Raw genomic sequence first — 27156 nt, forward strand, 5'->3', positions numbered from 1 at the left:
AAGAGGAGCCCCGTGGGATGGGGAGAAGGAAGAAAGGCCCAGGTCGGTGCCAATCCAAAGGGTGTGTGTGCCAGCAGCGCTGCCCGCTGGCTGTACCAGCCGTGCTGCTCTGCTCACAGGCACCAAGGGCTCACCTTGGCGGGAGGGGGAACAGGGGGGGCAGCAGGTGCCTGGTGTCAGCCCAGCACCCCCCTCCCTGCTGAGCCCAGGCAGCAAAGGGGGCAGTTGCCCCTGGCTGAAGGCATCGGAGACAACAAAACTCCTTCCCCCCCGTCTTTCTGCACGGCTTCCTCTGCCACCAGCAGGACATCAGGTGCCCCTGACTGTGCCACCGCCTCCCCGGCCCAGCCTTCCCACCCTCCCCACAAACTCACGCCCATGCTGAGGAGGAACATCTAGAAGCTTTATTTCAACCCTTTACAATAGTAAGAATCACAACATCAAGTCAGGAAATGTTGCTAAGGAGACGACAGTCTTACAGCCCCTCGCAGGAGGGCGAGACAGAAAGGCAGAAGCAAACCGGTATGAATTCACTCCAAGGCAGGAGGGGCTCTGCCCCAGCCCCCCCCCACGCACAGAGCTGTTGTCTCAGGCCTTACACCCATGCACTAACCCCCCCCCCCGCCAGCCCTCGCCTCCCTCCCCTCAGCACCACCCCACTACGGTACAGCTACAGCCATGTCACTCGCCCCAGCAGCCGGCACCGGCTGCACCCCCTCCTCGGGCAGCACGGCGCACCCACCAGCACAGAAGAGACGGTGCCACCGCTGAATAATCCTATAACACAAAATAATAATAATACATCACATTTAGAGAACACTTTACACACTGCTCACTCCTCACAACAACCCGGTGAGGTAAGTAGTATCATCATCCCCACCTTGTAGATGGGGAAACTGAGGCAGAGAGGTTAAGTGACTTCCCGAGACCACAGAGGGGGCCGAGCACCAGGATCAGCCCTCCCGGGCCCTGCGCCCCGAGCCCTTGTCTCCAGCCACGCTGTCCTCTCGGTCCAACCCCTCCACACGGTCATTTCCCCCACTATGTCGTTACTCGTTGTACCTACGTTACGGGGTAATCGAAGCTGCAGGCAATGCTGAATGCTGGGGTGGGATGATCACAACGGGTGCAAGAGCGAGTCTCGTGTCTGATCTCTTACTCTAGACACCAGCTGGTGGCCAGCGAGACTCGCGTGAGGGAGATTTGAAAGGCAAAGGCTTACTCTAGCTGGATTTCAAGTGGTGAGGAGGAAGGAGAGCCGGAGCACGCTTTCCGCTGCTGCCTCCTGTAGCAGTTTTCCACCCCACCCGCAGGCTGCTCCAGGCGAGGAGGGCTTTTCGGTGACGTTTCTCCCAAGCCTGGAGGCTGCTGACCTCCCGACAGCTATGGTCACTCGGCCTTTTGCAGGGGCAGCGTTGAACAGCCGTGACCGGCTCAGGAGAGGCTCGGCCATCTCCTTCCACGTAGAGGGAGGACACAGGAGCCCCTGTCACCCCAAAGATGTCACCGATGTCAAGCTCCTGCCCTGTTCCAAGAAAACTAGAAATTCTGCCTAAACAACACAAACACACAAGGGTCCTAGAGCCCCATTCACACACCGACACTATGCAGGGGGACAACAGCGAGGGTCAGCATAGAAAACTACATTCAGTTTGCGGTCAGGACTCCGACCCAAGGGGAGGCGCGCGCTGGGGACAGCAGCAAAGCTGCCGCAGCTCCCGGCCTCCTGCTCCTGTGGCCTCAAGCCCACAAAATTGGTTACTTGACTGTACTTTTTGTTTAACAGTATAAAAAGCCCCAAAGTAACTGTATATGCCACTGATATGCAGGGAGACGCCAGGCTCCAGCAGAGAGGACATCAGCTGAGCAGCCTGGGCCATGGGGAAGCCACCTGCTCTACCAGAGCACAAATGCTGGCAGCCAGGGAGGGTCCCCAGCGCCTGCCAGAAAGGAGCTCCCACCCAGCCCTTCCCGCTGCACCGCATCCCCTGCCCGCAGCCTGCACAGCTTTCTCATCACTTCAGCAGCTCAGACACCTCCAAATCAATGCTCACCCCGACCACGAGCTTAGGAAAGGTCTTTGCTGAGCATCTTGCCCAAGGCAGGAGCAGGCTCCAGCACGCCTGGAGCCCGAGCGTTGCCCACACTGCCTCTGCGCCCCATCCAGTGGGGACCGAGCCCACCAGCGCCCAGCTCACCAAAGCCCCCAGGCTGCTCTGGCCACCCCAGCCCTCCCCTCTCCCCCACGCTGCCTGCCCCCCAGAGCAGAGTCACGCCAAATGCAGCTGCAGAGAAAGCCAGGACCCACGGGAGGCATCTCGGGACAGGAACGTGTACATTCAAGTTGCATCTAATTCAGACCACAACTCATTTTCCCCAACAGAATGTGCTACCTCTAGCCCTAGATCAAGCCAACAGCGAACGCAGCTCCTTCCCCTGCTCTGCCCGGCTGGGCGGGCGCTTAGCCAGCCAGCAGCTTCTCTGTCATCTTCATTTAAGGTCTCAGCACTAACCAGCTCACTCCCACCTCTCCAGATAGGAAACTAAAGTCATTTTCACCACACATGGCTCTCTTCCCAGGCTAGCAATATGTACAGCCGTTTCCTTAAAATAAAATAAAAAAAAAAAACCAAAAACAAAACTCCGTATTAAAACTGAAGCTGTCCTAGAAAAACCACACCAAACTAGTGTATCCGGATTTAGTTTGTCAGCTAAACACAGGCACAACAAGTGTTAGAGAAAGTGGCACAGAAGCAGAGGTCGGTCGGTTAGTGTTCAGCTGAACCGTGTGAGAGTCTGGGAAGGTTTGTGCATGTTCAGAGACAGGCCTGAATGCCGCCGCAAACCGTATGCAGACATGAAAGCCTTATCCAAGACTGCCGAGCAGTCAATAAATCAGATAAAAGCAATGCAGGGAGAGAAGGTGGCATTACTGTCCCTTTGCAGGGTCTTAGGGGTTTGCTTGCCTTTTTATTTTTTTTGCAATCTCAGAAGATAAAGTGCAATGTTGCCACTTGCCTTCCTCCTGCAGCACCTGAACCAAGACCAGGACCCGGCTGCCTCCCTCTGCCCGGGCATCTCACCCCCAGAGCGCCCAGGGCAGAGCAGCACGAGGAACCCGACATTTCAGCTACCACCTCCTCTTTGGTTAACCACAAACACCACCGGACTCTGCCGTCCACACCTCCGTCTGGTCCCCTGCCGCTGCCCACCGGCACAAACAAACTTCCCAGCTTCCCTGCCCGGCCGGTGAGGCCGGAGATCGGCTTCAGCCCGCCGCCAGCCTTTATTTGCCTTTCGCAGGCAGGGAAGCAGGGCTCCGCGCACACCTTGCGGGCACAGGACCCTCTCGACAGCGCCTGCCTGCCCTCCCGCAGCTGCCTGCGCAGCCCTGCCTGCCCTGGCCCGGAGCAGATCCGACACTACTGCTCCGGGAAGCACAGCCCCTGCCTTCTCCTTCAGCCTGCTCTCCTCTCAGTCCCTCTCCTCCAAACTCGCCCTCACGTGTTGGGAAAAAAACCAACCAACCCACCCAAGATTGACAAGATCAAGCTGGTGTTTAGAATTTAGCAGTAAGAGAAAGAAGGAAGCATCAGCGAAGGGGCAGTGATATATACCGGAGGGCGGCATGCAGGTGAACGGGTGGTCGGAGGCAGCACCGTCACAGGCCACGGAACCGGGGCTGGAGGGGTTCAAGCATCACAACACAGCTCCGCTCTCTTGAGAAATGAGGTTTCCGACCCCTTCCCCATCTCCAGCTTTTCTCTCTGCAGAGCCAGCCACACACGAGGAGAGCGAGGGGGCCGGGGGGTTAGTGCTGGCTCCTCCAGGGATGGCCTCGGCAGCGGTGAACGCGAGGCCGCGCAGCAGCAGCACGCACAACACGAGGGCAGGGAGCGACCGGCTCGGCCGCCTTCCCCAGTTTGGGATTAGGGGAATGTGGCACAGAGGGGATGGGAGAGGTGGGGAGGAGGAGGAGGAGGAGGAGGGAGAAGAGGAAGGGAAGCACTGGGAGTTTTCTAGGGTATATATAACCGCCCCTTTCAGGTGCAAATCTGCATTGCTTATTTAAATTTGTATTCAGAGGAAAAAGCACTTATGAAACTAGCAGACGACTTTGATGCAAACTAGTACATTTTAATGCCATTTTATTAGAAATCATGCAAACTTTAATATAAAAAATACAAGTGCAATAAGAATCTTTGTGTGTAAATACAGATTCCGGGTTATCGTGTCATTGTCAGCTTCCCAAAGAAATATTCCCACAAGCATGAGAAGCTGCAGGCTTCCCTCTGTCCCCTCCTTGAACAGCCCCCCCTTAGCACAGGCCTGGTTCAGTTCACTTTGATCCCAGTGTTTTGTTATTCCACTTTTTTTTTTTTTTTTTGCTTTAAATTAGTTTGACGACCCAAGAACACTTTTTTTTTTTTTCCATTTATTTACATTTAATTTCTTTAGTGTCATTTGCAACATGAAACGAGGAGCTCACGCCTCAAAGAGTAGGTCAATCTCCTTCCTAGTCAGAGCTGCAACTCCCTGGCATTAGAAACCTGCCTCCCCTGCCCCAGCCAAGAGCTCTGCCTCCCTCCCAGCCCTCCACAGACCTTCTGCTACCCCTGCCTCACGCCCGGGGTGAGAGGCGGCTTTTCCCTTCTTCCCCACCTCGGCCTCCCACCAGACTTGCTCAGCCTGACGATACGGTTACCCATACATCAGCCTCTGTTAAAACAACACACACGCACACCACAGACCTGCTTTTGCCTCGGAACTCACGGCCTGCGTTAACCTGCAACTCCACCGCGAAAGCAGCCTCCTGCCTTTCCTCCAGACCTCAGGCCCTGGCTGAAAAAAAGGTAAAATCCCAGGGCTTTGGCTGTGCAAGTTAATAAATAAACCATCTTTGCCTTGCTAATGTGCAGAAGGTCCTAGGCATCCTCCAGGGCTGGTGGTTTGGCCCTGCAGGAGGTTTTACGAGCATCGATTCAACACGTCTCGTTGCAGTCAACACAGGCTTCATCTGATCTGTTACAGCAAGTTTTCCTTTAACACATTCTTGTGCCTTTCATTTCAGACATGGCTTAATCCCATGAATTTGCTCCATCGTTTTAAAATATTAAAAAAAAAAAAAACCAAACAAACCCAAACAACAACAAAAGAGTTACAATTGCTGGATATGTCAATAAGAAGCCAGCACTGCAGCAGCGGTTAAAGTCTCTACTCTCCTACGGTTAGGAAAAGAAGGAAAGAGAAAAGGAAACTTAGCATGGGTTTGTAGCACAATAAATCATCAACACATCGTCACAAAGAATAAAAGGTTAAAGTCAACAGTTAAAACAGCCTAACGTGTGTGTATAATATATATCATCATCAAACAGGATCAGCAGAAACTGAAGCGGCAAGGAGGAAAAAGTTGGGTTTTTTTTTTTAAAAAAGACAGAAAGAAAGATCACAGCTTATCCCTATTAACTCTGGCCTGGCTTCAGCCACCAGCAGCGTCGGCGTGCTCCCACCCAGCCACCCACCACCCAGACTTGGTGTGTGTCTCCCCACTGCTTGGGACAGCGGGGCACAGCCTGGAAGTCACTAGATGCCCGTCCTCAACACATGACACTAACGCCCACTCTAGTATCCCCCTAAAAGCAAAAGGGACGAGGCGTGGAGAGGGAAGGAAGCCCTTTCCAGCCAAGAAGGGACCACCAGAGCCCGGCACGCTCGGGCAGGGGCGAGCCTCCAGGATGCTTCGAGGAGCCAGCGCGGCCGAAAGGGACGCTAGCCCTGCTAAACGCTGTCCCCTTCCCATCTAAAGCCAGACGCCGGGTTAAGAGAGCCAAGCTGCGTTACTCTGGGGAGCACGTGGGAGACGGGGCTGGGAGGGGTCACAAGCCTTGCTGAGAAAGCGCTGCAAGGGGAGCTGGCTGTTGCAGCGGTGACAAGGAGGCGACTGAGCCCAGGCTCTCGCTGACGGATGTGCTACGCCAGGGGGAAGTGCTGCTGGAAAGGTTGGGGGGTTTGGAGACGACGATTTCCGCTCCGTGGTCTGTTCGAGCCTTGGCCTTCTCACGGAACGTCAGCTTGTGAGATTCAATCTGCAGCGACACAAGGGCAGGTGAGAAGGGGAAGGGCAGGAGGAGGAAAGAGGAGGAGGAGAGAGGGGACAGGAGGGGAATGGAAGACGATACCATAATGTCATCATTAGATGCCTGGAAAATAAAAGGCAATTTTCTGAATTAAAAAAAGGCAGAAAAACCCTACAGACATCGATACAAACAGTTCAACGTTCAGATTACAGCGGTGTGACCAGTGCCCAGGGGCGGCTGCTCTGCCCTGCTGCAGTGCTCTCCCCAACCCACCCGGCAGAGTGCGTAGAGAGAAGGCGCAGGCACTTACTTGTTTCTTGTATCTGAGTCTCGAAGCTCTGAATTTCCCTTTGGTCACCACCGCTCAGGGCAGTGGGCACTGCCGGCCCTACGCCATTCTCCCGCATCTCACTGCCTGCCTGGGCCGCTGTCACCTCTCCGTTCTGAGGGGCTGGCGGGAGCTGCCCTGGCTCCACGCTCCCCTCAGCCTACAATGAGACAACGGGGTGGGGAGGACGACAGGGACGAGTCAATAGAAGATGGGGGGGTGGGTGAAGTGCGGGTTCCCAGAGTCCCCTCCGCCCTCCCCAGCTGCCGAGACACACGCAGGGACGAGGGGGTATTCGGAAGCGGGGAAGCAGCCCCTCCGCTCCCCGGGAAGCCGCCGTCCTGACCAGCTTTCCAGCTTCTTGCAGCGCTTTGGTCCCCTGCAGAGCCATCGGCCCCGCATCGCTCCCTGCCAGCTCGTCTGAACGCAGGCATCATGGGCCCGACCACAGGGTCCAGAGCCCAGCACCCTCTCCCCAAACACATGCCTGTAATGCCCTGGTGACAGAGGACAGCCAAGGCACATTGACAGGACTAAAGCAGAGCGCTACAGGGTCAAAAGCAAGCAGGTGGTTTGGGTACATTACAGTGAAGCAGCCTCCGTTATTTGGGGACACATTTATATACCAGACCCAAAGAATACATAGCGGATCCCAAAGCAGGAAGACCAAGTTTGCACCAAGGACCTCATCCTCACTTGATGCTGGACTATGAACTGTGAGTGCAGTCTTTAGAGAAGACCCTGTCTTGCTCTGTTCTCCTACTATAGCTGGTCATCCCACCTGGAGTCACCAACTTCTACTAGCCTTGGAGAAGAGCAGAGTCCTACTACTGTTAGAGGAGAGACTAATAGGCTGGTGGGAGCCTGCCGAGAGTACTGCAGAGTTGCTTGGAAAGACATTCAGACACCACCAATGCTGCAGGGCACAGCAAGCAGAGAAGATGCCACGTTGGACCAGCCCAGCTCTGGGAAGGGGCAACCCATCCAGCCAGGACATCCCCTTGCTGCCACGTTCAGTAGGGAAGAGTACAGGGAGGGGATGGCACCCTTCGGTCGAAAGCAGCTCTGCTCTAACCCCATGCCCTTGCACCACAAAGTCTTATCTGCAGGGAATAAGGCTGTTGCAGTCTTCTCAAGACTAAGTCAAGCCCTCTCCCTGCAGTCCAGGCAGCAATGCGAGACAGGCGTGCACTGGCTCTGGACCTGCTTACTCAACAAGCAGCAAAACTACCTGGCCTTCCTTCTGGGGTCCAAATTCCCATCCATGAACTGACAGCAACACTGATATCTTGCAGGAACTACAGGGACCTGGATGATCTCCACACCTCCACAAGAGCTGCAGGGGGTAGCTGAGCCAGAGCAGCCAGCCCTCTTGCACGTGGGTGCCAGCCCCGAAGTGCCACCTGCCCCTGCTCTGACAATGGCACTGGCTGAGATCTGTGGGATGCAACAGGGAACTGATTTGGCCTCTGTATTGCAAGGCTGAATATTAGAGCCCCAAAAAATACAGGATGAGAGCGTCATCAACAGAGGCTCTTTGCACCCATGGAGATGGGGGGAAAATACTAAAAACAAAACAAAACAAAAAAACCCCCACACTAATTCTGAACAGGTAAGATTTTAGAACTTCAGTGAAAACCCTCGTTACCAGCAAGTAGCACTGGTATACGGACTAGACGCTCCAGTAAACTGGAACAGCCAGGCACCATTACAGAAAGTTTCCTATCCCTACCAACACACCAGCAGCTTCTCTAGTTCCTTTCAGCTTTTCACTGAGCCCCGATTTGCCAGGCTGAAGTTTACATAAAGGACTGGAGAGAGGAGAGTCCTCGTATGTCCCCAGCAAATATTCTGGCAGTCACCTCTTGCCTTGTTTTAATGGGGATGATTGAGCACATACTAAATATACTTGTGAATTCTGCTGCGTGATCTGCTCTTTAGGACAGGGATTATTTCTTTCAAATTCACACGGCATTTAACACAATAGCTCGAGCTGGCTGAACTCTAAACCGTTCCACAACACAAAAGTGCTCAAACAAAACAATGCTGGGACAACCAAGGGAACTCGGTGTTTAGAAGGGGTTTCTTCTCCTCCGTCTGTCTATCCTGCTGGGGGCAAAGACTAAGTCATATTTTAACAGTTCTGATGCCAGAGCACAGGATTGTTTTCTCCACTTCCAGCACTACCAGCCAATTCAGAAGCAGCAGTGTTTCACATAAAAGCCCCAGCACTAGTGACTACCTAAACATAATCCCTGGCACTGCTCTAATCATTATGTGGCGTGATAGGTCAAGCCCACACATCCATCACTTGGTCATTCAAGCGGGGGTAATTTCCCTCCCCTCAGCACAGATGTCGCATTGCTGTAGCAAGACCTGCAATTTGCAGAGCAGAGGCTGGGGGCAGTTTATGTTCTCATGGGGAGAAGCGCTGAATCACAGCAACGAGAGCGCAACAATCTTTTCTTATCCTCACAGAAAGGGCCTTTGGGCTGGGCTGCAGTACCAGTTATGGGCTGAAAAGTGCTCCTGAGAGCTGCAAGGTGCTATCTCCGAGCACAGAGCACTTTGATCTCACCAGCTTTACCAGAGGGAAAAGTGGGAAAGGGCCAGAGGCAGCTTCTCTGATGGGCTTATAGCTTACAGAGTGATCCCTGCTCTCAGACTCTTAGAGGAAGGATGCAATTGGGCAGTACAAGCCCTCTGAGTAACACCTAGCAGGGAGCCCATTCAGGCAGGCCACTGAGGTGGTTCATAGCTCGCTCTCCTTTTCAACTCATACTTACTCCTGGGGTTCACAATAGAGCCTATAAAAGATGGCTATAAAAGGCTGGGGGTGGAGAAGCTGCACTACATCAACAGCAGGACAAGGAGAAGAACCAAATTTAAACCCTGCCCTGATGTGCCAGAGCTTGCTGCGCCCACCTTCACGGTTCCTCCTGCAGGCAAGTGTCCCACGTTGTCCAGAGAACCCACTTTGGCTTGGGCCTTCTCCTTGAAGTTCAGCTTCTGGTTCTCAATTTTGACATCTCCTCCCCCTAGAACAAGATTGCGTAGGAGTGAGTTTATTAATGCCTCCGGAACAGTCCCACCCGAGTTCTGTCCCCTTCCCAGCCCCCACTGAGGAACCACTGGGGACCCAGTGTACTTTGGAGGTGGGACAGGAACAAATAATACCTTCTCTTTCCAGTTAAGGTTCAGTTTAAAAACCAGCAAGATCAAAGTTGGTGATCTGCACCTGTACAGGCCAAGCAACACTGCAAAGCAAGCAGGGCTGCACGGCAAAGCCCTGGAGGTACCCTCAGCTGGGGAACTCCACAAGTCCAGACAGACAGGCTGGAAGATATCCGCATGCCAACTGCCTCACTCGATCTGCTCGTGAATCTGGCTCCCCTAGCAGAGGTGTGAAATGCCACTTCCACCCGATCCCACGCCGGTGTGTTTTTGATGGCTAATACCAGCTGCCCACTCCTATCCACGTCCCTTGCCAAGGTCTCTGCCAGCTCAGCCCATCTGTGTAGTCGTTGGTGCCGGGACACGTTCTGCTCCTTTTCGTTAACTGCCTTCCTTTGCTCGTTATCCGTTCCCACTCCTACTCCATCGCTGTCAGTTGTTTGACTGCCTGGACTGACAGCTCCCTCCCCGACACACAAACCCACATGCCACTGCTTGAACTACTCAGGAGGCAGCCGTGCAGGTGGGGAGAAGCCAAGCATGAGAACTGGATGGACACCAGGTTCAGGAGAACCTGAAGGTCAGAAAAACAACTGTACATTTCCAGCAAGATTTTCCTAGATTTAGAATACTGCAGTTCCCATTAATATATAAGACTATATGTGCAGTCCACATTCCAGCAGGTTTCTCAAAAAAAAAAAACCTGTTTAAGTATTGCTAAGCACAACTTTGCTTCCCAGTGACATCATTAAATTCTCAGTCCTCAGCACTCTGGAAGCTTGGCATGGCCAATGATGGGAGCCAACTGATTTGGTCTAACAAAATCAGTTAAAACATCTGACAACAGATGGATAGATTATTCTGCTTTAATCAGCCCTGGACAAGAGCAGTTATTGTCGCACACAGCTTGTTATTACAGAGCACTGAATAAACAGAGGTCATGTTTGTGGCACCACGTTCTCAAAGCAGGAGTGCGTTTTGAGGCATTGAACCGTGGTGCTCAGTGTATAAGGTTGGACTGCTTTCAACCTAACAGGCTGGCAGAAAGGGTGCAGGAAACTCCCAGGAGCAGACAAAGACAAGCTTGTAGTATTTGTTTGCAGCTTTGGTCAGTGAACTTTGTCCCTCGTGCACGGATGTTTGACTGCCAGGAGCTTTCCTGTGCAGATAAATGTCCTCAGATACAGACAAACCAGCAAAAGTCAGTGAACTGACCGTACTTCAGGATGTTACAAAGGTACAGTTCAAACAATCTGCCTACAGCCACAGTACCTTGAACTCAAGATTTGCCTATGCTCCAGCTGAGCCGTGGGCTCGTCATTGCTTGGTTAGGAAACCCAAGATTTGCAGGAACTCATACAGAGTAATTGCTGTGTTCTCAGTGGGGAGCAAATAATTCCTGCCCACTCATCCCATAATATGTTATTAAAGAGCCAAAAGTGTTATTAAGACAGGAGCTGCTACTGAACCGAAGGCTAAAAAGACCCTTGTATCTGCTTTGAAGAACCGGAAGGAAGTTACTTTATCCTTTCATAGCGCACATATGTTCAGAGAGCCCCAAAGCCCTCTGTAAGCATGAATGAAGCTTCCAGACTCCTGGAACGGTCATGGTAAGTATTCACTTTTTTTTGGTTTTTTTTTTTTTCTTTCCAAATAGGGAGGAAAAAGAGAACTGAGTCAAAGCAGTAGACTATCTTCACAGGCAAGATGAAATCCCACATCTCCTAATTCCCTTCTCTGCTCATGAAACCACCAGGAATTGCTAAAGAAGCTAGACAGGACTTCTAGAAATACTCCCTGAAAGCAACAACCTCCTTAAACTCTTTCAGTCGCAATCCAAGACTGTACTTAAGTGATGTGCAATATCTACAGAAAATCATGAGGAAATGGTAAAATTTCTACCTGGCTTATGCTTGATATTTGCTTTAGAGCCACACTTCGAGGACACTTTGGAAAGGTCAACTTTCTTGTTCTGGATCTGCACCTGAAGAGACAAAAAGAAACAACTCAACACAGAGAAACATTTCCTGTGAATCTGAAGGCCAATATACCATCTCAAACATCAGGTCACACTTAATTCACCTGCAACCCTCTTCCATCATATTCTATTTTCATATTGATTTCCCAGCCACTGTGTGCCAAATGCTATAGTCGGCTTTAGCATTATTTAAAGGCCTGCACAAGCCAGAAGTGGTTAATGTGAGCAGAGAGAAACTGAGACCAGATAAAACTAACAGATGGACAGAAACCAGAAATGGGAGTCTTGAGTTCATGGCACATCCATGGAATACAAAAGCACTTGGGAGAAGGACCAAAAAAAGCCAATCCCATTGCCATGTTCCCCAGACTGTTTCTGCCCAGCGCTGGCTCTGCCTCTGAAGACACAGGCCATTGCCTGGGCAGCTCCAGACAGTCACCAGGACAGATGTCATCTCACAGTTCTACTCAGCCACTCTCTTGCTGTAGGGCTAGAGAGACATGCCACCAGCTCCAACTTTTTCTCGCTACCATCTTCAATGTGCAGACTGACCCACATCTAATTGTCAGGCTTTGTTCACAGCCTCCTCGCAGTGGTCTTTCCTCCCTGCTGAGAACAGGACATCAGGAAGGATCATCGTGCCCAGATGGAACAAACTGCTCGAAGAAGCTGTTCTTCTCAAAGACAAAACACTGGGAGTAGGGAAGCTATTCCCCAGTATTATTTCCTTTAACCTCATTCTACCAGTGACTTGGTACTGGCATACAAAACCTTCAATGAAAAAATGTTCAGTGATGCAGTCATGAAATCATGAGATATTCACGACTCAGTAAATGACCTTCTTCCAAGTCATGGTGTTTGTGGACATCAGTTTGAATTTGGGGAGAAGTGTCTTCTCTGGGGTGAGACAAAGGCAGAGTCAAAATGTCACAGGTTTTATGTCTTTTTGCTCAAAAAATATTTCACCTCCGACATTTGGACCAAGTGCATTTTACAGAGCCCCATTTCTGACATCTTTAAAATTTCTCCTGCAGCTCCAGATGGATGAAAAATTCCTCTATTCCAGAATGAACTTCTTGTCTAACTACTTGGAGATCTTTCATTTCATACAAACAGGGTAACTTACACTGGAAGAACTCCTGGTCATCTCGTCTAACCCCCTACTAAGTTGATATAACTTTCCATGGCAAAAATCTGGGTTTTTTTGGTAGGAATGTTAAGAGGATCACCTCTCCCAATTGTGTCAGCAACCACCAGCTGGCACCTATGTGCACAGAAAGTTCTGCTATGGATCATCCCGCAGAGAAAATGGAAGTCTTTCTTTTTGCATGTGACAAGAATTCGTTCACTTACAAGCTACTCTAAAAGCCTATTGAGAATTATCATGATAATTGGCAATGCATCTTTCTCAGGAAGCATGAATCCTCCTAGTACTTGTGAAGAGGGATGAGTCAAAGCCCTGATGTCTTGTTTGCTCAGAATTAGAAGAACAGCACAGTTCAGCCTCCTGCTACGCTGTTCCATGTTCACATACCCTGAGTCAGTGACACCAGAAACTCTGAAAAGGTGAAATCACAGCTACTGAATTTGATTTTCTTGGGGGTTGCTAGTAAAGTTACTACAGCTTTTATAATGAGTACTTGTTTGCTTGGAACTGGAATAAAACTAAATTTACTTCACATAAGGCATTTAAAGATAATAATGTTTGTTATCAGCTAGGGTAGACATACCCAGTTATGACTCCTCATGATTTCACCTGGGGATCCAAACAATTATACCTAAATGGAAGTCTATTTCTTGTAAGATTTCTAATGTTAGTTAGAGTTTGCAATTTTTGAGTTTGCAATGGGAGACACATTTAAAGGCTTGGGCTTGCATTTATAGAGTCAAATACTCAGACTCTGGTGCCAGAAATGAATTTTAGATCTGAAAACTTGATACAGAGGCTCAGATGGGAAATGTGATCCTCATCTCTTTTTAGATTTTCTATCTCTGACCGTTTCCCAATCCACCTAAGCAGGTCAAGCCAAAGGGTAGAGAAACATACGTACATTCCAAATCACCTTGTTAAATCTGCAACATTTACACTACCTGCACTTTCTAAAATCTACCTCTTTACTGTTGCTTTCTTTAAAAAGAGAGGGGCAAGATAGTGAAGCACAACAAAAGCTTTTACCCAGGAAACCTAACTATGTTTGTGTCAAGATATTTATGGCAAATATAACATGAGTAGGAACAATGTCTACTGCTTTTGAACATGTCTGCTTGGGTATCTTAGAGGGGAGAAGAAATTATCTCTGTGTACAGAAGGCAAAATGGGTACCCAAACAGACTGTACCAGCTAAGAACCACTTCACGTAGGTATGATGTCCATCACTTCTACCAGAGCAACCCTAAAGCTGAATCATAATTTACTACTAACCACAGCTTTTGTCCACAGGATTCCTAAAAGCTTTAACTGAAGCCACAGACTAGAACAACGGACTTTCCAGACATACCCATCAGCAGTGTGGTTCAGGAATTAAACATCGGTAAGTCTTCTATCAGAAGTGATCATCGTAACTATTTGAACAAGAAAACATCTTGGAAGAGGACACTAATATTACAGTGCCCCAAAGGGAGTGAGCAGATATAAAAATGGATAAAAGGAAATGCTTTCATAGGAAGCCAGACTTCTCACTGTGTCTTGTCTACTCATATTGGTGCTGCCTGTGTTGGGTTTGGGGGTGTTGGATGGCTGGGAACAACTGCCTGAAGCTGGTTTGTGGGCATTTGGAACCTGGAAATAATAAGCACTTTATTCTCTATTCTCAAAGCAAAAAGCTTAAGTAGTTGAGCAAGAAAGAAAACTTCAGTGGTAAAAGGAGAGTGTAGAAGAAGAGAAAAAGGAAGCAGGCACACACTTGTCCCCTGGAGTTGGGAATGTCCCCAGGACAGGACAGTAAAGAGGAAAGGACAGGTTTGGTGATTCATTAGAAGAAAGGATAGTTCACTAATGTAGTTAATCAAGCAAGAAAAATATTCCCCACATTTAAATTACATTTCTGTTGGCCTCAAAAAAGGGAAAAGTATGTGAGACCCATTGTCCACTAAAAGGCTATACAAAGTAAGAGTAGCAAAATTAAAGTGGCTTATAAAATACAGCTCTTTTGAGCGCATGAACAGTTAACTTACAACAGCTGCTCCTCAACAGTATAGCCAAAGGGACTTCTGCCACAAAACACTGATTATGTATAAACAGTCAGTTCCAAACTTGGGTGACAAAACCAGATGAAATATGCAGTAGGAACAGAAATGTGCATAGCTAAAAAAATATTATGAGGGCACCTAATTGACATGATGATCTCAACATCAGCTTTTCTTTCTGTGGTGCAGAGTTCTCCTGCATGAGCATTTCTATGGGAAGCTCCATACACACATGTATGAGCTCCTATAAACACTGGGTAAGTCACAGAAATATCAAATAAGAATGGCAAATCCAACCACTGTTGAGAATCCACAAACTGGAAGGCAAGGAGGGCAGCAGAGATGCATGTCCAGTGACTCCCAACAGGAAGTCAAGCTTAGTTAAGTGAACACTGCATGTATGAATTCAACATCTGTCTCTTACCACCTTGGCAACCAACCTGTATGGAACAAGTTTGTTAACAACCCAGACTTGGTTGCCTCTCAAAGATTTAAAGAAGAATTGGTCATGTAGAGTAGAGGTTCAGCCAGCTAGACAAATACATGTATATTTCCCAGGAAAAGTTGCCACGGTAGTTTCCGCCACAGTCACGTCCTATGCAGTATTTGTATTCGCTGAACCAGACATCAGACAGAACACACTGACTATACAGCAACAGTAAGTCTGGTCCCAGAAATTTAATATTTGCAGGGAGTTTCATTGATGCTGGCTCTCAGGCACTGGGCACAGAGAAAGCATCACAAGACGTGATAGCTGGACATCACTCCTCAGGAACCCGGCATATTTAAACACAGTGGAAAAAAACTCCTTAGACTTAAGTAATTCAGTGCCTTTTTGAAACCATCCAACCTTTGTACTTCTGCAAACTATCCCTAGTACAAACCGCCTAGTGTGGATTTGTTAAGGTAGTACAGATTTGCGCACAAGGAAACAAGGCTGCCAAACTATAGTCATGTTTTCAAAAGCTTTCGTATCTGGATAGTTAACCTAGGTTTTTTTGCCAGACACTTTCAGGATATAATACTCCAAACCAAGTACACAGACATTACAAGATTAGCCTTCTATTTTAATAAGCTCAACTCTGCTGCCAGAGATACCAGTAGCCTTTAAATTTAGAAATTAATCACAGCTCAAATATTAAGTCCCAGAGTCTTTTCCTCCTCCTTTTTCAAAGTCTCCCTTGATGTGAAACAAGAAGTGAAATTACTCTGACTCAGGCTCACACTATTAGCCAATGTAGAGTAACAGGCACTTCTAAGCCACAACTCATTTCATCTGAAAAAATCAGACATCTAAAACAGGTCAGAGGGCTGATAAGGTGCCTCCACTGACTGCAGAGGGAATCCACGGTGCGCTAACTCCTGGGGTCAGTGATGTGTACATCCTACATTTGGTCATGAATACCATGTAAATCATGCAAGAAAGAGGTCAGGTGTATTTGTAGTACTATGAAACAAAACACACACATTCAACCTAGCATCCCATGGGGGAAAAAAAAAAAAAAAAAAAAATTTCTCTAGCCTACATTATTTCCAGAAGCCCTGAAACTCTGCCACACCTTTCTGCCTGAAACAGAGCATTCTTAAGACTGACATATAAAAACATAGTACATGAGAAGGAGTTAGTAGAAAGACAGCTTGCCCAGAGCCCATACTTACATTCCCACCTCCAGGGACATGCTTAATATTGTCCTTGGAACCACACTTGGACTGAACATGGCTGTAGTTCGCTTTTTTGGAGACTATCTGGACCTGGAATGTTACAGAATGGAAAACAACACAAGGGAAGAGGACTGGTTAGAGTTGTCATATGGCAGGCTGGAGTGGATGCTCTAACATGGTGGATAAACAAGGAGTTGTGTTAAACTCAATCCAACTTTAGTATTAGGTGTGAAAGCAACTGAAGAGGAGAGTGAGAAAAAAGTGAACGAAACAAAAGGCTGCACAGACAGTGTTAGTGCAAGAGCGTAAGCGCTACCGTGAAGACCGCTCATCCATATACTCTACGGGTTAGCATCACCGGGCGGGCGCCTGCCTTCCAGAAGGGCTGGGTTCGTCTATGTTCCCCGTGAAGCTTCCCAGGAACTCTCTGGTGAGAGCTTCCCCAGAGCAGGGAGAGCCAGCTCAGCTGCCTCGTTCCTCCATGGATCGGAGCCATGGGGCCACCACTTCCAACAACGCTATGAACTGCTCAGTGTCTGCACTTTTATTTCCATTTCCCTGGATTGGCTCCAGTCCTGGGTAACGTCTTTCAAAACCTCTGGGCAGTAAAGCCCGGTCTGAGAAACAATTCTTCTGATGAAGGCTGTCAAACCTTCAGCTAAATTTTATCAGATGAGTCTTATGTTAATTAAATTGTTTCTCCTTTAAACTGAAATGACTTGGACTTTTTCAAAATACAAAAGGAGTATGCTAAGAGAGCTTTTACTCACAAAGGTAGTAACTGAGTTAGAGTAACAGGCTCGTGTTTACAAAGGTTAGTTACAACACGTGTTTAGTCTGGGAGTTATTTAACACAGCACAAAACGTGGCAGAAGCTGTATCCTACTTTCTAGAAAGAGGTGATAAATTTGAAGCACAAAAGGAATCACCAGAACATTCTCACTTTAGCAGGTTTCCAAAAGCTCCTTAGCCAGTTCAGAAAGACTGGATTCAGTGCAACAGCAGCTCTGAAAAACGTACTCATGCCATGGAAGTGTATAGTGGTTTACTGACTTCTCTAGAGGTACAAATCCCATCCATTCATTAGCAGGCTCTGCCTGACAATATCTGAATTAAACCAGCACTGCAGGCACTCCCACCTCCCTCCCCATTCACTCGTGCTGAAATACCATGTCACGACAGCTTCAGAGTAACCCATCAAATGGTGACCGCCTACTGCATGGAGTTAAAAGAGTTTTGATACAACTGGATTGGGAATATTGCAGGGAAGATAAAGTCCTTAATATTCTGCAATCTTAAAACAAGCAGGGCTGAACTAAAGCGCTCTCTTCCTAGTTACAAAGTAGTGCTGTGTATGAAGAACTGGTCTTAAGGGAAACCTCTGACTCAAAGTTAAGCTTATCTACCTAAAAGTGAAAACGGTGGACTCTGCTCTGAAAACACATTTACAGCAGGCATGGAAAAAGATACCTACAATAGCGATCTCTGAACATGTTTAACTGAGAACATCTCAGGGTTTACAAGAAAGAATTGGAAGAGTGTCTGTGCAAGGAACAGTGACACTGACAGGAGACAGCAGAAGAGTTGAAGAGAAGGGAAAGTGACTCAAAATGGAAATGTTTTCCTTCATCTCCCACAGAGAAAAGTCTGAAATAAACTCACTTTCCCATTGGGTTGTTTTGGGGCACCCTCTTTTGATACGGTTGTTTTAGTAGTAGCCATTTTAGAGACCGCATTGGGTTCAGACTTTCGTGCAGCAGCAGCCGATTCTGGCTTTTTCTCTATTTTCCCCTAGATGGAGACAAATGGATGATTTCAACCAGCAAAAGCAAAAGTGTGGGCAGGAGAGTACCGGAACACAAGCTATCCAGATAAACTTAGTCGAACGGACAACCCAGGAGAACTTCTTACACACTGTAATCCTCAGACAAAATATAATCCCATGCCCAGGAATGATAAAACTAAGAGGGTGGAGGGGAAGCAACATCACTCTGACACAGGATGAAACAGGCACCCTGGGGTCATAAAGCAATAATTAAGTTCTCCATTTCTCAAAAAGCTCATAGGTGCCTTTCATCGGTATCTCATCATTTCCCCAACGGTCACGATGGCAGGTCTCCAAGTGAACCCAGTACATTACATTCTGCCAAAAAATTAAACCCAATCTTTTAGTAACCCAATAGCAGCACAGTCCTTCACATGGAGGACATTATACAGATCTTAGACGCAAACACATCCACTGGCTGATTTTCTTTGCCTTCAAGCTCCAAGAGCTCTGCTGGATACAGATACACTGTGCTTCCATTTCTGATTTTGCACCCACACACTGATTTGACTCAGGCTTTGAGATCAACAGCTGATTTAGGTTTTAACTAATCAAATGCAGGTGGACCTAGCTAATCCAGCTAAGGAGAGAATTGAAGGAAAATTCACAGGTTTTAGAAAAATTCAGCAACTACCTGAGAGTATCCATTTTTCTGCTAATCTAGATCCAGATAAGTGCAGCAGAACCCTGCATCTTTTGGGGGGGCTCAGCATAAATCCTGTATTTTACTAATCTACCAGCAACAGAACAGCAAAAAAAAAAAAAAAAACCCCAACAAAAAACCAGCACTCCTACAACATTCAACATTCTCAGATTCTAAAAACATCTCAGCATAAATAAGACTACAGAAAGGACAGTCTTCTTAAAAGTACAATTGTTAGGATTGAACAATTCCATGAAAATATTTAGAAAATAAAGGACAGTACAATTAAATGTAAAAATAAATTCCCTTAAACTGACACAATAACCCTGTAAGCTAAAAAGCTATGCAATCCTCAGAACTCTAGCACAGTTTAAAATAACTGAACAATCTTAAGTGTTCTTTTTGACTAGATGGCAGGAGGCTTTCTGAACTTCTATTTGATTTCAAGCTACAATACACAGCATACGAAAGAGTCACCCTCCTGCTTGCCTCAAAGTTTTTCAGCAGACTTGGTTTGTCATTTCCAGAAACTGTTTTGGGGATCGGAAGTTTCCGTCCTCTAGGTGTCTAAGCTCTGAGGACTGTACTAAGATATTGTACAACTAAGATACTCTTAACTCTAAAGAATAAATCCATGCTGTATCGATGCTGTCTGTGACATACAACACCACAGCCCAAGTAAGCCCTTGACTTTAATGTGCCTGAGAGGAGATTAAGGCTCTCAGCATGAAACGTGCTCTCTTGGCAACAGATTAAAGTTATATGCCAAATTATTCATTACCGCAGACCTGCAGCAAAGGTAAGTGGGCAAATCTGTTCTGCTTTGTGGAAATTAAAGCCCTCTGACTACAGGCAAGCTGCTAACACATTTGGTCAGGCAAAGATGGGTGTATCTGTTGTACAATATCCAATAAAGGTTTTATGATTATGCGTATCTATAAAATTATTTAAACCCTCAGAAGAGGGCTACAGGTATATCCCTAAACCTTTATCATTTACATGGTAGATATTCACAGTGAAAGTGTAATTTAAAACCGTTACTGATTGAGAGCCTCAAGTTATATCTATGTACACGCTTTTCCCTACAGCTCATTCAACACTACCCTCTTCTCTTGTGGCAAAGAGCAATGTATGTAAACCCATTTCATTTCAGCTTTAGGCCTGACAAGTTGAACAGTCCCCGTTCCTAGACCTGGGAAAGGTGCTGTGGAACTTGCTCCTGAATCCAGATTTCCTGCATCGTAGTGCATTATTCGACCCTTCTGTACCATTCAGCAGACTCAATTCCTCTATTCAAAGGCAAAGTTTTGGAATTTAGACAAGGTTTTGAGCTTTCAATACCAACTAGTTTCTATGTCAGGATGTACGACAGAAAAACAGAACCATGGAGTTTTGAATTCCTGTACGTATACCAGCAAACACCATGAAGGCTCTTAAGGCGGATTCCTTCTGTACACTACTATCACTGCCTTGTTAATGCCTTGTGCATAAACCAAGAACCCAAAGAGGAGCTCTGCAGAGCATAAACGAGAAGAGCAGTGAGGATACAGCCACCAAAATCAGCAAAGAGGAAAATCACCCATAATGCTTAAGAGCTACTGTTCCAATGTGCATATTGTTATCAAGTTTGAAGAAACTTACCTTTCCTCCACCAGGCTGATGTTTAATATTATCTGTTGATCCAATTTTGGAACGTACATTTTTCAGATCTGGAGCAGAAACGCTGCTGGTCGGGCGAGGTGGCTTGGAAACAGTGCTGGGTTTAGTCGGAGCCTTAGCAGTTGTTTTTTTAGCATCTGCTGTTGTGGTTGAGGTTGCGGTGGGTTTGGTTGCAGCAGGCTTGGGTTTGGGACGACTGGTGGCTACTCCAGGTAAAGTAGGTGCGCTGGAGGCGGTGGTAGAAGGAGTGGTGGCACTACTTTTTACTGCATTTCCAGTAGCACTTTTAGGGCGGCTCAAGTCTGCTACAATTATTACAGTGATAGTTGAAGGGAAGGGTGGAAAAAAGATGGGTCAGAGGCCATTTATACAAACTTCTTCCAAGTCCTAAAGATGTACCTAAAGATGGCCTACTTATTAAACACAGCCCCGAACAAGGAGGATTTGATTTAGATGGAAACTGAACAAAATTACCTGATGGTGACTTTGCAGAGGTCTTCTTGGCATCTGCAGGCTTTGCATCAGTCTTGATAGCTGCCCAAAACAAAGCACACAGATTAGTATTTCAGAGCGGGAGCCAGTCTGCACAGAAGAGAAGCCTGGGATCCTGTCACAGCTTCCCCTGGATGTCAGGGGCTCTCTGCAGCTCCTCACATACTGATGGTCCTCTTTACCCACAGTCCCCATTTCTAACATGCTGCTTGAAAGAAAGCATCTCAAGAATTAACTGCTCCATCTGAACACCTGGCTGACATGGTCCTCATCATAACAGCAAAACTCATTCATGTTTTCCAGCAAAAGGATCAATTCACCATTCAGTGATATAACACCTGGGGTATGGTTTGCATTGTGTTTTTTCTTAAAGTAACTTTCTGAATCTGACAGCACTCACTAATGTTATTTTAATCCCATCCCAATTTAATTTCTTAAAAAAACCCCGAAACCCCCCAAAAAACCCCCCAAAAAACCAACCGCACCCCCCCAAAACCCCAACAACCCCAAAGCTCCTTTCTTTACTGAACAGCAAAAGCAAAACCACATTTGTCCATCTATAACCTTGGTATTATTGCTAGATCAGTTCTAACCAATGCCAATTTTCTTGCACAGAAGTTATTTCACATATTTTGGTCCCTATTATAATTGTATAAAACCAAAAATCAATCACTAAACTGAACTGTGCCTTCGGGCAAACACCAGTGATCATGACCTGATTACATTCCACATAGACAGAGGACAGCCTAAACCAGGAATGTATCGGTATTTCTCAAAGCTGAATAAAACCATACACAAAGTTGATCAAGGAAAAATCACAGACTGAAAAATATAAACAGAACCTTCTTTTAAAGAGCTCTTCGATAATGAAATTCTAGCCTTTTTACTATCAATGATGGACAACTTTGGCTAAAATCTGCTTCATTTCAATAGCCAAAGGAAGGCAACATTAAAAAGAAACACCAAATGGAAAAAAAAAAAATCTAAGTTAGAAATTATAAAAAGCCCTATCTTCTAATATTTAACTTCCATTAACAGTCTTAGATTTTTAGAAAAACTCAAGTAGCTGGCAGGGTACTTCATGGAATGCAAATATAGAAAAGAGCAAGCAAAAGAGGCAGATAACTATAGGCCAAGTTAGTCTGGATCACTCCATCCAGACTTTGCTAAAAGCATTCAGTTAAATACCACAGATAAGATACTAGCTAATAAGATGAAACACAGTTGGATAATTTAATAAGGCCTAAAAGATAGATATATAATTAATACCAAACACTTCAAAAAAGGTCCTGTCAAACCAACCTAATCTCATTCCTTGAGACCACAACTTTAATTCTGAAAACTGTATGGACAGAACACACTTAGTTTTCTATAAAGGCAAGAGGACTAATATGTTACTTTTTTTATATAAAGAGATGTTATTTCTACTCATGTTAGTGGGGAGCCAAATGCTGGGACACTTTTGTCTATGTTATTAGCATGCAATATTGAAAACCTGGAGAATGACAAAGCTACTGGGAAAATGGTCTATAATGACAGTCCAAGACTTCGATCTTTTTCTGATCTGAAAGACAGAGGGCTGCTCTTGTACAAACATAAAAGTCATTTTCACAGGGAGGGGGGGGAAAATGAAGCACCACATAACCCGTGGCTCTCATTTAGTAGAGAAAAATGACTGACATTTAATACCTGAAAAAGTGAAGCCATATAATTTCAAAACAAGCCACTATACACGCATTTTTAAACACCGAGAATGACTGAACACTTGAGCAAACCATAAGGAAGTGTCTATCTATTGACACGTGAAAAGCAAGAGCAGATGTCCTTCTGAAATATCATCTGTAGCCAGAATCTTATTATCTGGCTCAATGCTGGGTAATGAGAAACTAAACTGTGATCAGAAGAGATCCAGGTCCTTCATCACCCACATCTATGGATCTAGCTGAAGTTGCACATGCTCTAACTAAACCACATTGTTAGCGTTTGGCTTGTTGCGATTCCCCTTCAGGCCCCACAACACTGTTCATCCTCCATCACACCCTTGCTTTCTCCTCTTCCAAAACAGGACTCCCTTCTTTTACTATTCATGACTCCTCTGTGCATTTCCAGATCCAGACAAAACAGCTTTAACTCCTGATGGAGTTTCTCCAGCTGACCTCATCTCTCCCTCGCCCACCCAGTTCTCACTGTACTTTGGCAATGTCCCACCACCCTCGCTGGTGCAGAAGCCTCTTCCTCTGTACATCTTGCCACTTGGAACAACTTTCCTGCATCTCTGCATCGTTGACTCCATCTCTTTTCAAATGTCATCAGAAAACGCTTCTTTGTTTGTCTCTCAATTTTGGAAGGAGAAATTAACTGAACTCATTAAAACATATTAAGCATTCTGGGCTACAGTTTGCATAAAAGACCACCCAAAATGATTTTTACAAGGATGTCCGTAGGATCAGTTAAGATACACGGCTCTTGGAAAGTGCAACACTTCCTCTACACTTGATTAATTGTATTTTCCCCTAGAGCATAAAGTATGGAATGTACATCTAGTCTAATATACTTCAACATAGTTAAAACATTACTATTCTTTTGGGAAAGATGGGTTATGAACTCATGGTTTGGGACTCAGAACAACGCAACCAATATGTATTATTAGTTTTACATGTTTATTGGCAAATTTTGCCAATGAGGTCTAGTCATCTGAAAAGACTTGAGAATATTTAACTGTATCCGATGTTAAATCTCTCAAGTTCCATTAAAATGAGTGAAAACACTGTTTTCAAGATGCTGATATGCTGCTCATGTTTCATGCTGACTGTGTTAAACTGGGAAGTTCCCTCTTTGGCAACAGTAGGAGTGGGATACAGTTTTCTGATGAAGCTGTTGTCATTTCAGCTCCAAATTCTTCCTGCGCTAGTAAAAAACCTCCACCTCTGTTCAACCTTCTTTGTTTTTCAGATGCACTAGTGTGAGTGCTTCAAGCCCTCTTCTGGAGATTTGCTTTTCCCAAGTCTTAAATTGGTTTTAGTGTTTATTCTAACTGTTACTATAGCAAAATACAGAGGTAATAGCATCCTTTTTCTTACATCAAGCATGTTCAGTAATTGTATTAACTCTGAATCACACAGAGCTGATCCAAGTTGGCCTTGAAGGTCATTCAGATTGTTTTTGGAGGAGGAAGCCCTGGAGAGAAAAAAGTCTGACCTATGGTCTCTGTGCCGTGGCACAGGATCTTGTGTTGTATTAAAAGGGTTGAGAGTTCAGCTATCACTAAGCTTCAGATCAAATCCTGACTGACAGGTAGGCCAGTTTACACCTCTCAGAAGCGCTGGTTAACAGCAGCTGTGACTTCTCATAAATGGCTACATTTCAAGGGTTCAGGTTATTTCCTTCTTTTGAACCTGCACAAGCTTGTTTACCAGGAGACTAATTTTAATAAACTGATGGGGCCACAGGATGACCTAAACACAGGAAAAAGCAGTCAACGTACCGGAATACATGAGAAAGACATCATAGCGTGAACCAACGGTGCTACTCAAACAGAAACTTGCAGCTGGTTAGAAAGAGAGACCTCCTGAAGAAAAACAAGAGAGTACTTACATGTTGGCCTCTTCGGTGGAGAAGTAGCAGTATTTTTCGCACCAGCAGCTGCAGTGACTGGCGATGCCGCCGTTGTCCTAGGAGTAGCAGGGCTGCTCCTCACAGTAGTTTTAGGAGTGGCAGGTGATGGAGCCTTTGAAAGTGAGGTCCGCTTATCTGTGGTCTTCGCATCTGCAACCTAAAAATGAACAGGCTACATTAAAGCCAGTATTTCACTGACAGTCTCTTCAAAGCATTTGCCAACCAAAAGCCTGGAATAAATGGAAATTGTTTAAATTCTTAAACACACAAGCTAGGCACCACTCAAACATTATAATGCAGAAGATTAAAAATATAATTAAGGCATGCAGAAGCGACTGACTATATTCAGTGCAGGACACAGAGCACAGACTCTGCTGAATATTAGAATTCATCCAGATCTGTTTCAGCATTAATGTGTGGAGGCCATTTACAGATGTGAACAAGGTTTTGATTTCTGCACAAAATGGAGAACAGTAGTCCACTAGCAATACTTCTGGGAGAGATTTCTTTCCTTCATGAACAGAAAAGCTTCCTAAGCTATGGCAGCATTTATTAAAACACTGTGGACATAAGAACTAGGTGTCCGTGGTTCATTCCTCTCTTGGAAAACTCTTTCATGTCTGTCCCTGGTAAGTCACTTGTTTGTAAACTGACTGATCTCTTAAGTATTAAAATACTGAGTTAATATATGGAAACAAATGAGATGAGGTTTTGATTTCATCAAAAAGGGATTCAGAATCATGCAAAAACCTAAACAAAACTGAAGACACTGGTTCACAGAAAAAAAGTACAGATTTACGCCTGTGCTTTCATACTCTTTTTGCTATTTTTATTTAGCTGGTTTTAAAAGACACTGAAATGCAATTATTTAAGCTTAAATGTATAGGAGAAATGCTAGCATTTAAACATCAACTGAAAGCTTCTGAAACAGATTTTAACTTTCCCTTTCAAATTTGAATTCTTCTACTATGTAATATCACAAGTTAACATAGGGAAGATTCAAGGGACATTTCCCATTCTTAACATTACATGTGGATACCCTACTTCAGCTTTAAGGTGCAACACTAAGAACTGTCCACAGATCTTCTCTTACTAGAGAATTACAAATCTCCAATATTTCCTAAGCACATAAGTGTATGATCAGTTATCTTTGTATGGTTTTTATAATGACCAGACATCATAGAGAGACAATCAGTGGGAAATACTGAAGTGTTCAACTGATCTTCTTTCCCTCAATATTATATCGAAGCTCTCCATTCAGTTTTCCCATGCTCTTGTCTGTATTTAAGAGTTATCCTATGTTCGTAGTGTATCTATATTTAAAGAACCCTCCTCCTTTAGTAATGGAAAGAAATAAAGAATTACCTTGTATACTTCATGACAGTTCACTAGGAAAATTGTAGTAATACAGTCAAGTTTAATTTTCTCCTCTGCAATGATACAATTAAATACTTGGGACCTGATGCCATAAGTGGGTTAATGGAAGCTAATACTAATAACTGTGCAGGTCTTATAACACAGTGAATCACATTCCTGATCTTATCCTCCCATGATTAGCACTAGAATTATGCTTCTCTTGGGTAAGACAGCTGGTAAGTTGACATGTAAATAAGTTCTTGGAGCTCCCACACAAAAGCAAATTGAATCTTACCTTTGGTTTAGTCTCTTTTGGAGTTAAGGTGGAGGGACGTGTAGTACTGGTGGCTGGGCGTTTAGTAGTAGTGGCTGAAGTAGGACCTGCAGTAGGGCTCGTGGGTTTTTTGTTTGGGCCAGGTGTGGCAGAGGCTGGCCGCTTGGGGCTGGTAGCGGACAGGGGCCTGGCTTTCGTTGCTGCAGGCTTTGTAGATGATGTGGATGCAGCAGGCTTTATTTTTTTTCAAAAAGCAAAATCCAGTATAAAAACAAAAAAATACAACAAAAAATAGCGCATTGTAAACCAAAACATTGAGCTGCAAGAACATAAAAGTGATATTTTAAATGAAACAAACAAACAAAAAAAATTAGCTTTCTGTTTTCTGAGCATAACAAAAAGACCAAAATGAAGCAGCAGAAGAGGGCTGCTTTTGGAGCCCAGTGGAGTTTTGCCATTCAATTCAAAGCAAACAGGATTTATTCCAGCAACATCTAAAGCAACAGAAGGAATCGCTGGTAAAGCTGGGATTAGTAATTGGGTGTTCCTGGCATCTAGTCCTACATGCAATACACAGGACATTGCTTTCCAATTACATGCACACAATGGATTGCAAGCTCTAAATCCTCATCTGATCAACTCTAGTGGACATACATCCACTGCCTTCGAGGGGACCAAGAACCCCCTGCCCATGCCACTGCTCTTCAGAATTTAGGGTTAGATTTTGCTGAATGCTGCAAGCTTCTGAAAGCAGGTGTCTCATGTTTCATAAACAGCCTTAAAATAAGAGAATATCAGATCCTGAGCATGATCTCTAAATGCTAATTGTAATGCAAATAAATGTGTTGTAAACAACTAGGAGAGTATCAGCGTAGCAGAAGCATTAT

At 45.7% G+C, this 27156-nt stretch overlaps 1 protein-coding gene across 20 annotated transcripts in view; it reads right to left on the bottom strand.

The window, feature by feature from the left end:
- Positions 1 to 389: 389 nt before the first annotated feature.
- The window catches only part of MAP4 (microtubule associated protein 4), a 165146-nt gene continuing 138379 nt past the window's right edge, over positions 390 to 27156 (bottom strand). For 12 of the 20 annotated variants that reach the window (XM_041122362.1, XM_041122361.1, XM_041122357.1 and 9 more), the window contains 9 exons: positions 26291 to 26503; positions 24619 to 24796; positions 21007 to 21066; positions 20515 to 20837; positions 18068 to 18196; positions 16403 to 16495; positions 11482 to 11563; positions 9331 to 9443; positions 390 to 6086 (listed from right to left, as the gene is read on the bottom strand). In XM_041122362.1, the coding sequence (XP_040978296.1) occupies positions 5877 to 6086; positions 9331 to 9443; positions 11482 to 11563; positions 16403 to 16495; positions 18068 to 18196; positions 20515 to 20837; positions 21007 to 21066; positions 24619 to 24796; positions 26291 to 26503 (1401 nt within the window). In that variant the 3' untranslated portion in view covers positions 390 to 5876. Of the gene's footprint in view, positions 6201 to 6387; positions 6566 to 9330; positions 9444 to 11481; positions 11564 to 16402; positions 16496 to 18067; positions 18197 to 20514; positions 20838 to 21006; positions 21067 to 24618; positions 24797 to 26290; positions 26504 to 27156 lie in introns of all 20 variants that reach the window. The other 8 variants (XM_041122355.1, XM_030008097.2, XM_041122359.1 and 5 more) reach the window with 7 other exon arrangements.

This window comes from Aquila chrysaetos, chromosome 3 (assembly GCF_900496995.4).
Source record: "Aquila chrysaetos chrysaetos chromosome 3, bAquChr1.4, whole genome shotgun sequence".
Lineage (NCBI taxonomy): Eukaryota > Metazoa > Chordata > Aves > Accipitriformes > Accipitridae > Aquila > Aquila chrysaetos.